This window comes from Leopardus geoffroyi, chromosome C2, assembly GCF_018350155.1.
Source record: "Leopardus geoffroyi isolate Oge1 chromosome C2, O.geoffroyi_Oge1_pat1.0, whole genome shotgun sequence".
In the NCBI taxonomy this organism is placed as follows: domain Eukaryota; kingdom Metazoa; phylum Chordata; class Mammalia; order Carnivora; family Felidae; genus Leopardus; species Leopardus geoffroyi.
Window position 1 is genome coordinate 107,979,194 of NC_059333.1, and position 13,063 is coordinate 107,992,256.

At 36.3% G+C, this 13,063-nt stretch overlaps 1 protein-coding gene across 2 annotated transcripts; it reads left to right on the forward strand.

Moving 5' to 3' along the window:
* The first annotated feature begins 4 nt into the window (after positions 1 to 4).
* CCNL1 (cyclin L1) lies at positions 5 to 12,597 on the forward strand. 2 transcript variants are annotated; one of them, XM_045503161.1, is made up of 11 exons: positions 5 to 307; positions 606 to 680; positions 1,126 to 1,235; positions 6,845 to 6,965; positions 8,051 to 8,115; positions 9,861 to 9,960; positions 10,065 to 10,169; positions 10,266 to 10,407; positions 10,643 to 10,754; positions 10,876 to 10,974; positions 11,676 to 12,597. In XM_045503161.1, exons 1-11 carry the CDS (start codon positions 5 to 7, stop codon positions 12,022 to 12,024), a joined length of 1,581 nt encoding a protein of 526 aa, XP_045359117.1. In that variant the 3' UTR covers positions 12,025 to 12,597. The 2 variants fall into 2 exon arrangements, with proteins under 2 accessions (XP_045359117.1, XP_045359118.1); XM_045503162.1 differs by lacking the exons at positions 10,065 to 10,169; positions 10,266 to 10,407; positions 10,643 to 10,754; positions 10,876 to 10,974; positions 11,676 to 12,597 and adding an exon at positions 8,355 to 8,368.
* The last annotated feature ends 466 nt before the right edge of the window (positions 12,598 to 13,063 follow it).

Genomic DNA, 13,063 nt, shown 5'->3' on the forward strand with positions numbered 1-13,063 from the left:
GACTATGGCGTCCGGGCCTCACCCGACCGCGACCGCTGCCGCCGCCGCCTCGTCGGCCGCCCCGAGTGCGGGCGGCTCTAGCTCCGGGACGACGACCACGACGACGACTACGACGGGAGGGATCCTGATCGGCGACCGCCTGTACTCGGAAGTTTCGCTCACCATCGACCACTCGCTGATTCCGGAGGAGCGGCTCTCCCCTACCCCGTCTATGCAGGACGGGCTCGACCTGCCCAGCGAGACCGACTTGCGCATCCTGGGCTGCGAGCTCATCCAAGCCGCCGGCATTCTCCTCCGGTTGCCGCAGGTCAGTGCTTCGGCCCCGGGCCGGCCCAGCGCGCTTCTCCCCGCTGTCCCTTCCGCTGCATCCCGGTACCAGTGTGTCTCGGCAGGGTGGGGATACCTCCTCGGGCTCTCCAGCCACAGGTCCCAGCCGGATCCCGGGCGTGTCGAGGGTGGGAGGGCGCCGAGGCGAAAGGAGGACCCGGCAGCGAACAGTTCGCGGCGGGAGGGGGAGGGGGAGAGAGCGGCGGCACAAAATGGCGGCGGCGCCTGGTGCGGGCCCGCCTGACCCCTGCGCTTCCGTTCTTCTCTCTTGTCTGCAGGTGGCGATGGCAACGGGGCAGGTGTTGTTTCATCGTTTTTTCTACTCCAAGTCTTTCGTCAAACACAGTTTCGAGGTAAGCGCTGCGGGGGCGGGTGAAAAGGGATTTCTTCATCCGGAAACGAGGAGGAGGGGGTAGTGTCTCCACCCAGCTTTTCTAAAAAGGGAGTGGTTAGTTTAGGCCTTTGTACTTAGTTCTCACCCACGAGAAGTAGACTTTTGGAATGTGTTTTAAAACTATAAAGCTTCTCTTGAGCCCATGTGCTGTCATCAAAAATCACAATTTTCAATCAAATTCAATTAAGATTAGTTAAGTATAAAAAAAAAAAAAAGCATAGTAGCAGCGTATCTGGTATGCCTATGGGGAGTAGAAATGTGCGTCGTACTCTATTTCACCAAAAGTCCCAGTTGTGTCCTGAAATTCTCCCATCAGAATAAGTTGTTTAGACTTTGAAAGAGGCTTTCCTATTTGATAGTGTTGTAGTCTGACAATTTTTTTATTGGATTATGGGTTCTTTCAGATTGTTGCCATGGCTTGTATTAATCTTGCATCAAAAATTGAAGAAGCACCTAGAAGAATAAGAGATGTGATTAATGTATTTCACCACCTACGCCAGTTAAGAGGAAAAAGGTAAGATTGGCATTATTGAACACAGTGTTTCTTGCTGCTACTGCATTGTGCACCAATCATCAACTCAGAACATTCTTTCTTCTCAAAACTGATGCAAAGGAAAACCGGCTTTAATTTAGGTGTTAAAATTCACATAGGAGCTAACTAATACTTAAATTAATTTGAAAAAAAAAAAACACAATTAACCAGCTATCTAAAGTTTGTAGAGGCAGTTGCATTTATGGACAATCCTAACAGTGCTGTGAAGCCAGTCCTGTGGTTTAAGATTAAACAAGAAAGGGAATACGTTTGGCTCAAGTGTGAGTGTATTCTGTAAGTTATTTTCCTCCCTCCCCTCTTGGAAGACTGAAGGTTGGAAGTGTAAACACTGCAGTTCAAGTTAATATCGTGGCAAAGTTTTGTGTAGATCATGTTTTTCTACGCGAAGTCCCAGTTAATTCTTTATCAATTGAGGTTGGCTTTTGTTAGAATACTTCTCAACATTGAACTACGATATATCGCATAATACCGGATCTGAAAGGACTGCAGGATAAAGGTTGAAGTTTGAAGTCAAAGGGATTACACAGGTATTTTGTTTTGGTCAGATACAGTATCAGTGAGTGGGGTAGAGAAATAACTATTGGGTTACATTTAGATAAGGACTGTTTTTATTTGATCTTGTAAGAAGAAAATAGAAACCAAATAGTGTCTTGGAGATATTGTGGCTACGTGACAACACTTTGTGTGGACCTATGGGTTCATGAGAGGCAGTGCAAAAAGTTTTAGTTACAGGCTTCCTGCATCTAGAGGTGACTTCTAGTACATCCTGCAGAAGGATACACTTGGCATAGATTAGTTCTGTGTTCACTTCTTAAGAAATTGTGGTGATGTTAGATAAACTTGTACTGAGTTTGAAAGGAAGTTAGTTTTAAAAGGATTTTAAGTTGTTGGGGTTGGGTGTCAGTGCCAAATTAGTATCCTACATGCGTGGGCTTTATTGGCTGAATCTATAAGTTGTCAGTAATGGAACTATCCAGAGACATAGTAAAGTAACCTTTAGTTAGAAAGTCTGAGCCATTGCTACCCAGATAGTTTCCACAGCATTTTTTCAGTTTTCTTACGTTCTTTTTTCCTCCATCTTTTCTCATTTACCCTAACCACGTCCAGGGACAGACTAATATTTTATTTTAAACTATCCTTTAGCTTCTTGGTGAAGAATCCCTGGAAATTGGGAAGATTTCAAATTGGTATTTAGTGTGGTCTGAGTTAAAATTTGTTTTTAGATATTTAGTGGATTCTTCAGGGTGTTTAAAACAAATTGACAGTAATTAAAAGGCTTTTAATCCGAGGATTCAGTGTTTGCCTAAAGGAGTTTTCGGTCTGTATTCTTTGAACCATTGAGCCAACTGTTGTATTGTAACTTAACAATGATTATCCACTTTGAACTTTTTCTATGAGACTTAGAGTATTCTTCCTTGAGGTCAGAGTAGGTCTTCTTAACTATACAAACTTTGGAATTTAAAACATCTCACCTGACTGTTGCGCCTGATGTAATAGTGTGTTTTTGGTCATTATTACAGAGAAATTGACTTTGTCTCAATCTTACAAGTCTGATTATAGCATGAAATTTAAAAGGAGTTGTTAATTGCATGGAAGCCTTTTTTTTAAAGCAGGATGTAAAAGTGTTTCTATGCATATTACAAGTTTACTCAGACACGTAACTTGTATATGTTATTAACTTCAACTCTTTTTTCCCTTGCAACCGACTATACAGCGACCAGCTACATTTACCAAAGCCTGGGTGATGTGGAGTGGTACATAGAGATGAAGCTGTCGTCATGGCAACAGTGAGTGAAGTATCGAAAATCCCCAAGGAGAAGCCAGTGCTCTGAGAATAGGTCACTGGAATCGGGGACTAACAGGTTGGCCACTGGTGAACCATTTAGAAAAACTCCTGTTTCTTGTTATAAGCTTTTGTCTTTGCTGTCCAAGTTATTAGAAACTATAGCTTGGTGTGTTTTTATCTAGAGTAGTGCCATTAGAAAGTATTGTTGGTATTCCATTTTAGTTAAATAGTATATCAGTTTAATGATGCTGTTTTAATCTGGTTTATGCATAGCTTTAAGTTGTAGTCTGATCTTGGTAATGACAGAGGACGCATCATTTTTGTAGCCTTTAGGTCATTGTTTTTCAGTCCTGGTTACACATAAGAATCACCAGAGGAGCTTTTAGAAAGTATCAATGCCCAAGCCCTGTCCTGGATTATTTCTCCCTCCCCCCTTCAATTTTTCTGTAGTTTCATAATTGCCTTCTAAGGTCAGAATAAATGGCTGAATTGAAAGAGAAAATTGCTTTTTCATTTCATTAGTCTCCGATTTTAATTTGTTTTTGAGATGCAGCATATTTCCAGACAATTAAGCATTTTCTGTAATTTTAAGGAGCCCACATGTATACCTGAATGCTTGCCTAAAGACAAATATTCAGACTGATGCAACCATTCATTGGTGAATATGGTGTGGTATTTTCAGCAGGTATATAGATCATAGACAAGAACTGGAAGTCTTAAGTGGTCTTGTCATTTAGTCCAACCTCCCTCAGTTTATTTCGGTGGTTGTAAAGGTAGTGGCCTTCAGTTGGCTTAAACACTGCTAGAGGAGGAATATTCCCTTGGAGTAGGCGTTACAACTTTCTGTATGTTGAACAACAGTCTGGCTCCTCATAAACTAAATCTCATTTTAGTGTAGTCTCTCGAAGAACTAAGTCCAAATTTTCTAGGTTCTTGTACCACACAAGTGAGACTAACCATGTTCGCATATCCTGTTTGAATTTTTTTCTTTTTTTTTTTGTTAAGTCGTATTTCAACTAAATCATGCTAAAGGAAAAATTGTTATTCTAAGAGACGAAATAAACTTCCAGTGACCAAAGCCCAAGATTTCCTATTAAGACTAAAATTTGAAAATTGTTCTTTTCATGTAAATTTAATTTTAAAAATCTGATAAAAAAGCAGGGGAGGTAGAGTTTAGTTTGTTGATGATAAAAATTATTTTTTCTCTGAATAGGTAATTTTTTTTTTTTAAGAGATTTAGAATGTCACCTCCTGAAACTTACTGGAAAGGAAAGTTTACTTAATTGAAGATGAAGAAATTCTAGCAAGCTTCAATTCAACTTTATGTGCTTGCTGCCATAGACAGTACTAATTGATAAATTGTTACTCTAAGTAAGGAAACCACCTGCTTAGACAGTTTCCTTTAATCTTTTCTTATTGCTGACTTACGGAAACATTTTTCTATTTCTGATACAAATTCTGATACAAAGTAATCGTTTTACGGTAGTTGTAAATTACATGCTCATTGAGCCTTTCTTGATTTAAAACCAGTTTTTAACAAAATGAAAGTGTCAGATTATATATCTACAAAGTTACCTTCCAAAACCACTAGTAGAAGGCCTAAGCAAGAATTTGAGTATATAGTTGAATTATACTAAATAATGGGTTTGGTTTCCTTAATTGGTTTTGGTGTTGGGACTTTGACATACATAAAAAGGAAAGTAAAGATTGTGGCAGAATAGATGGAAAGTAACAATTCATTTAATGAATTAATTCATTTAATTCAATTAATGAATAAGCCTGATTTGGGGATCAGATAATAGCCATTATTGAGACGTGTGTAGTTGGTTAATTGCAGGAAAAGTGAGTTTTAACATAATTTGAAGGCAGCTGTTAAAGCAAAGTTAGTAAGAGGTATAGATTAGTTTGATCAACATAAAATAGGGGGAAATGAGACAAAACTACTTTTATAAATTTATTTTTAGGATTTTAATGGTGCAGTTTACAGTCTGAATTGCAGGGAGTAAAGAGTTAGTGGCAGGCCACTATAAAACTGGGGATATTCTACGTCCTGATACCTGTTGAAGGAGGGCCATCAGATAACTGGTTATGAGAGTTGGAGGTGTGGATTTGACTTTTTTCCAAACTTCTTGTAATAATGATAAAACCTGAAAAATTACAAACCTTAAGATTTTGGGGTTATATTTTCATGTGATTGCTCTGAAGTTAATTTTTTCCCCAAAGAGTATTTAACTTATAGCCTATTGTCCTGATAAAGTAGATTCATTGTTATATTTTTATATTAGAAGTCTGTCCCCTGTCCAGTTGGTGGCCTCATTCCTCACACTTCTCACAGCTATAATAGGAATCGGAGTGAAGGCCATTTTCAGCATTGTTAATTTAAGTAAGCTAGTTTCCATCTTGTCAGATTTGCCAACTTGTCAGATTTGCCAAAATTAGTGTATTTTGATAAAAATCATACACTATCAAATAATTTGAAATAGTCTAACAAGCATTCTTGTTGCTGTAATTTTAGATGGGACGAAGAAAGGAAAATGAAAAGATGTTTAGATAATATGTCACTGCAGGGTAGTTAATGTAGCTCATTCAGATTGTTTTCTAATATTCAAGTGGATGTATTTAAAATACAATCTTACATATTTCTGGATTTGGCGTACATGATAAAATGAGTTGTGAGTGGTAATATTCAGAATGACCTTTTTTTTTAAAACCAGATGTGTTCTGCCAGAGCAAAAACTCTTGAATCTTTTGGCTGAAATGAATTCAGTATGGGGAAACATTTTTAAATGTTCTCTCCATATATATACACCATATAATCACGTCTTAATGAAAAGGTATTTCTTATTGGCTGTAAAAACATCAAACGAAGGACAATGGGAAATGAAAGTCCACAAGTTCTCTATAAGAAACCAGTTTCGAATTTAAGACTTAAATCAGATAGTCTTTTAATTGAAAATGCTATTTCCTAAGCATTGAACCACTGATAACATAGCTTTCTGCATTATAACCTTTGAAGCTATCAAAATTTAGTCTGGCACAGAGACCTTGAGTGTTCTGATTCCCTCATCATGGTCTTCCCTTCTCTTTTAAATTGCATTCTAAAGAGTATTGCCTGGTAACTACAACTCAGACCAAATTTAAGCCTGTTTTTTATTGATCGCTTCTAGTTTTTAATCTTTTATTTATGTAATTGAGCTGAAATTTTAGTTTTCAGATTTTCTTTAACAGAGACGGATTCTTAGAATAAATTTGTTTAGGCAAATTGTCCATTTAGGGGAATCTGAATTAGCTACCTACCATTTTTTCCCCCACTTTATACTTTGGCCATAAATTAGCCAAGAGTTGATAGTTTAGAAAATGAATTAAATCATTATAATCTTACGAAGTCTTTACAGTAAATATTTTCAATAACACATTAGTTTTGTCACTGGAAAAAATCTGTGGAGACTAATGAGGTTTGTGATGATAAATCAACCATTTAACTCTATGTATACATATACACCTAAAAGATAATCATGAAAAAAACAACAAAGGATACATGTAAGTATTAGAATGAATTTTTCACTACAGGGTTGAGTTAGTTCCTATAGAAACCTAGTTTAGAAAGTGTATGTTTAATTAGCATAACTTGGACAGCACAAGATTAATGCTTTAACTTGTTTGCAGGAGTTTAAAAAGCTGGTTTCTGTTGCCAATAGTTGGTTGGAAGGGAAAATGGAGATGCCACAAATACAATTTTTTGGATGTGCAAAACAGTTTTGATTTTATTTCTTACAAACTATAGGACTCCAAGCCCCCTGATCCTTGATCAGAACTACATTAACACCAAAAATCAAGTTATCAAGGCAGAGAGAAGGGTGCTAAAGGAGTTGGGATTTTGTGTTCATGTCAAGCATCCCCATAAGGTGAGTTGTAGAGTGCAGAGATTACATTCGTAAGTATTAGGGTCTTTCTAAAACTGCATCTTACATGAATTTATATTATGGTTATTTTTGAGAGTTAACCTTGGTTTTTAAAAAGCATCCTTCAGGTTATTGAAATTTATCAGAAAGTAGGAGTCAAAAAGACTTGGGTTCAGATCTCCACCCTTCATCGTGTGGGCATAGATAAGTTGTTTTTGCCTCTGTGGTTAACCCAGTTTCCATAGCCAGAAAACAGATTGTGAAATAACCTTATTCCAAAGAGGAAATAATATACATGTGCAAAAGTACCTGGAATGCTGTCACACAGTAAAATGTTCAAAGCATAGTGGCTGCTTGCTGTCTGAATATTTATTTCTCCAGTATCTCTTAGCTTACATATGATCATCATAATAGCCCATTGGTTACCATATGGGTGCTCTGGGGATAGGACTATCTATGAGAGAAGTTTGTCTTTGCCATTAGCTCTTGGACTTTGGCAAATATCCCTGTTCCTCAGATGCTACATCTTCAAGATTGTAAAATTAGAATGATTGATAATAAAGGTCCAGGAAGATTTGACCTGAACTGTAGTGAAACTGTTGATAATGTAGTTTTTATTTATCACACTTTAGTGTAATAAGCTTCACTGTAGAAATACTGTTTGATTACTTAATTATAATATCCACTGTATTACATAATATCATATGCATTGTGTAGCATTAAAAACATACATTCTGTAGGATTTTTGGACATGTAGAATTGTACCCTGGGAAATTAAGTGAAATAACCTCATACCACAGTGCCTGTCACATAGTAAAGTGTTCATGGAGAAATTAGGTATTTTTTTTAATTGATTTCGCTCATTTTTCCTGTGCAATTTTGGATCATATTTCTAATTTTTATGGAATCTAGTGGCATAAATAACCCACACCAACTGCCTATGTGTTATAGGTTGGTCTGTATTATCTATGCAGTTGTAGAAGAGATAAAACTTGCACCTAACATTTCAATTACTTATATTCATTGAACTCTGTATTCTGAAAGAACCACTGATTTGCTAAATTGAGTTTTTTTCCCTTGTCCTTCAGATCATTGTTATGTATTTACAAGTCTTAGAATGTGAACGTAATCAAACCCTGGTTCAAACTGCCTGGTAAGTTGCTTTTTTACATTTCTTTCCTAGCCAGGAAAACAGAAGCAGAAATAAAGTAAGTTTCATTTTCCCTTTCCAAAATAATGAGAGGAGTTTGTTTTGGTGCTTTTTGTTTTTTTTGTTTTTTAACCAAAAGGTAAATAATGCTTATTTCTGCTTCCTGTTTTCTTGGCTTGACTAATTGCTTTCAATGGAGAACTCAATTTAACTTTGTTCTTTTTTCTACTCTTTAATTAAAGGGTAGTCCATGATGGTAAGTCATAGAACTCTGCCCTCTGCACTTCAGCCCATGACCTCAGGATGGCCTGATTGGCTGCCCTGCTCTCCAGCCAATCCAGTGCAAGCTCTCATCCGAGATTCACTGAAGTGGTCCATATCCATCTGGCAGCATCTTCTAGTTCTGTCGGGGTGTCAAAAGGATTTGTATATTTGCTTCTAGAAGTAACTATTCAACATGCCTGTGTATATAATGTATACCTGTAACTATCAAAATGAATAGTTCATTTTTGATAGATTTGTTGTCCAGCCATTATGAATTAAATGATTTTTTTTTGTTAGGAGTTTGACTTAGATTTCTATTTTTAGTATGTATAGCATGGTGTCTACCAAAGGGGAAAGTACAACTTGCAGCTTAAAATGGGCACCATTCCCATTCTGGATGAATTATAGCTGCTGGACTGTTGAGGCAATACTAAAAGAATTACATTTTTAAAAGAGATGTTAATATTGCCATAAGTACTGTAGAACTTGGACTTTTGACATGAAGATGTTTGACTTGGAGGGCTAGTTTATTTTAAGGTGAAACAAGGAATTTGGTCCAGCTACAACTACTTTCTCAAGACTGTTGATGATGTGCAGGACTTAAGTAATTTTCATGTTCTGGACTTAATGACTGCCATGCTTCTTTAGGACTCAGTAAATATCAGTAATATTAGATAAGTCTAATTGCTTTTATAAAATGCATGACATTTTTAATATATGCTCTATAGAACATTTAAGCAGTTTTCATGGATAAGGATTTTTAAGAAATAGTCTAACCTTTTAAAATAGTTTAACCTTTTAAACAATTTGTGAAATTTCTTTAATACTTTAGGGATATTGTGGGGAGGGTTCACTAATAAAAAAGTCCAGCACTTTATTAACTGAAGTAGTTTATTGCTTTTGTTTGTACTTAGTCACAAAAAAGGTATGTAAACAAGGCTATTCTGTATATTTACTGCTCTTCACTTCCCTACCTAGATTTTCTGAAGTAGCTTAGTTTTCTTAATACAATTTGGTGAGTGCTTACTGAAAATGCCTTTTTACCCCTGTTACAGTATTTTGAGTTTTTGAAAGAACTTGGTTGACACTGCTTTTCATTGTGGATAAAGGAGAGATGGTCAATAATTAATGGCTTGAAGTACTGTTGGAGTGGTTTATCATTTCTGAAATTAGATATGTGAAAATTGACTTTCAAAGCATTGCTTTTCATAGAAATAAAAACTACAGAAGTACTATTTGGGATGATATGGAATTATGTTAAAGGACTTTAGTCACATCTAGGAAAGCTGAAGAATGGTTCCAGTGTTAAATTCTTATCTCTTACTGATTTTTGAGTTAAGAGTTGTTGTATGCTAGAATATGAGGATATGAATATAAATAAGAGAAGAAAAAAGAATAAAGTAGATTGAGTCTCCAATTTTATGTTAAGCCTCGGAAGGACTGGTTTGTTTATGTACAAACCTTATGGTTGAAATATTTTTCAGGAATTATATGAATGACAGTCTTCGAACCAATGTATTTGTTCGGTTCCAACCAGAGACTATAGCATGTGCTTGCATCTACCTTGCAGCTAGAGCTCTTCAGGTAGGTATATATAGCCTGTAGTCTGCTATAGGATACATCACAAGAGTTAGCAGTTCTAATAAAACCTGAAATTTGTCCTAAACCATTCTGTTTTTATGGTTTAGATTCCATTACCAACTCGTCCCCATTGGTTTCTTCTTTTTGGTACTACAGAAGAGGAAATCCAGGAAATTTGCATAGAAACACTTAGGCTTTATACCAGAAAAAAGGTAGCTGTTTACTTATGTTTGTGTTAATACTTAAGTTTATGTTAAGAGTCTAAACTAGTATAAGGGAGAACTACTAACTTCATTTTCTTCCACCAGCCAAACTATGAATTGTTGGAAAAAGAAGTAGAGAAAAGAAAAGTAGCCTTACAAGAAGCCAAATTAAAAGCAAAGGGACTAAATCCCGATGGAACTCCAGCCCTTTCAACCCTTGGTGGATTTTCCCCAGCCTCTAAACCATGTAAGATATATTCAGAATTGAAATGATTTGGGCACTGAAGATGTGCAGTTATTAGAAAGCTTTAGTGTATAACAGTGGCATAGAAACAATGATGTTAGCAAGCAAGAAGCTGTTACCGTTTTCTCTTATGATAGACAAATACTTGAAAGCATGGTGCTCTTGAGTTTCATTTAGAAACAACTTTTTGGCTCTCTATTAAATCCAATAGATAACATGTCTTTGTGTTGTTTTTAAGCATCACCAAGAGAAGTGAAAGCTGAAGAGAAGTCACCAATCTCTGTTAATGTGAAGACAGTCAAGAAAGAACCTGAGGACAGACAACAGGCTTCCAAAAGCCCTTACAATGGGTGAGAGTATATTTGAGTTAGAAAACTAGTCTAAGGACTCTTTTATGTGTTTAATTTCTAACACACTGAACATGTATCTGAAATAATGGTGTGGGGTTTTTTTTTGTTGTTGTTTTTTAAGTGTAAGAAAAGACAGCAAGAGAAGTAGAAACAGCAGGAGTGCAAGTCGATCAAGGTCAAGAACACGATCACGTTCTAGATCACATACTCCAAGAAGACAGTAAGTAAATATTCTCATAGAGAAAGCAGTCTTATTTGGAGTAACGTTCCTGAGTTTTAAGAAAATTGAACATAGTTGGATGTTTTCACAGGCTAGATTTAGTCTTTTTAACATGAGGTAAATTATGAGAAGTGAGTTTGGAAATTTGCCCTGCCTATACGTGGCTTTTTCGTTTTGTGGTAGTGTAACTTAACATTCTGTTCTGGTTTTGCCCATTTTTTGAAGAAGTGTAGGGGCTGGCCACAAAGTGCTATGGAAGGCTATAATATCCTGTCTATAATGTGAAAACAGTCTTTTTGTTTAAGTTTAATTCGAGAATATTTTATTGTTAATTAACCAGTAATCAAATTGACCAGAGCCAAAGAATTTTCCCTGGCTTTGTAATTAAAATGCTAGCTGCTTGTGTCTGTTCAATGGCCCTTTTGAACATGTGTGAGATACTCAATAAAAAGCATAGCTATCTAGGACACTTTGTAAAAATTACTAATTTTCTCTTTGGAATGTAGCCATGTGGTACATTTAAGATTTGTGTAATACAGGCTAGCGGGAGCTGGTGAAAGGTGGGTAAATTTAGTGAAAGTTTTCTGTCCGGCCTGTACTGCTACAGGTTAATACTGTTTTTTGAACCTGTTAAAAGCACCACCAAAATAATCTGTTCCCAGCAGAAACTGAATCTAAACCTCAAATTTTTATTGTCTAAGTTATAATAATAGGCGGAGCCGATCTGGAACATACAGCTCAAGATCAAGAAGCAGGTCCCGCAGCCACAGTGAAAGTCCAAGACGACATCATAATCATGGTTCTCCTCACCTTAAGGCCAAGCATACAAGAGAGGATTTAAAAAGTTCAAATAGACATGGTCATAAAAGGAAAAAGTCTCGTTCTCGATCTCAGAGCAAGTCTCGGGATCACTCAGATGCTGCCAAGAAACACAGGCATGAAAGGGGACATCATAGGGACAGGCGTGAAAGATCTCGCTCCTTTGAGAGGTCCCATAAAGGCAAGCACCATGGTGGCAGTCGCTCAGGACATGGCAGGCACAGGCGCTGACTTTCTTTCTTTGAGCCTGCATCAGTTCCTGGTTTTGCCTATCTACAGTGTGATGTATGGACTCATAATCAAAACATTAAAAGGAAATTGATTAGGATTTGATTTCTTAAAGCCCTCTAGGTCTCTAGAAACACTGAGGACATTTTCTTTTGGAAAGAAACTATGTTTTTTTTTGTTTTGGGGTTTTTTGTTTTTTTGTTTTTAAGTTTTTGTGGGTTTCTTTTTTGTTTGGGGGGTTTTTTTGGTTGTTTTTAGGGTTTTTTGTTTTGTTTTGTTTTGTTTTTGTTTTGTTTTGTTTTGTTTTGTTTGCACATTAAAATGCCCTAGCAGTATCTAATTGAAAACCATGGTCAGGTTCAATTGTACTTATAGTTGTGTATTGTTTATTGCTATAAGAACTGGAGGTGAGTTCTGTAAAAATGTATCTTATTTTTATACAGATAAAAATTGCAGACACTGTTCTATTTAAGTGGTTATTTGTTTAAATGATGGTGAATACTTTCTTAACACTGGTTTGTCTGCATGTGTAAAGATTTTTACAAGGAAATAAAATACAAATCTTGTTTTTCTAAACTGCTTCAAATATCTTATTTAAATAAATTATTAAACAGAGAAAAATTTTAATAGTAAAGTGCCTGTACTGATTTTCTGACAAAACCTTTTCTCCATCAGCTATATATATAGTTCAAGATTCTTAAATGCAGTTCTTACCTGCATTGAGAGCTATTCTAAAAGTCTTTGCCTTTATATTTGGAAAAAAACCAATGGGAGTTGTACAACAATGTAATATTAAATGTTATATTGTAGCATTAAACCAGTCTTCAAGTTGAAACCTATTTGCACATATATAGTACTTAAAATTTGCTTTAAGCTTCTGGTACCATTTAAGTGAGCTGTCCTCTAGAACAAAGTCAAAACTTTTAACATAATGGTATATCAGACCCAACTGTTAAACATTAAAGGTTTTCTTTAATTTAGACAGTGAAGATTTTATCTAGGCTAGGAGGATTGAATAATAAAATGAGGCCCCCCGGACTTG

What these genes read in the sequence shown, in the direction of transcription:
- CCNL1 (XM_045503161.1), top strand. Translation starts at nt 5, where the DNA reads ATGGCGTCCGGGCCTCACCCGACCGCGACCGCTGCCGCCGCCGCCTCG. An exon ending in TTCCCCAGCCTCTAAACCAT is followed by an intron (nt 10,408 to 10,642) that starts GTAAGATATATT and finishes GTTGTTTTTAAG; the next exon opens with CATCACCAAGAGAAGTGAAA. An exon ending in TCCAAAAGCCCTTACAATGG is followed by an intron (nt 10,755 to 10,875) that starts GTGAGAGTATAT and finishes TTGTTTTTTAAG; the next exon opens with TGTAAGAAAAGACAGCAAGA.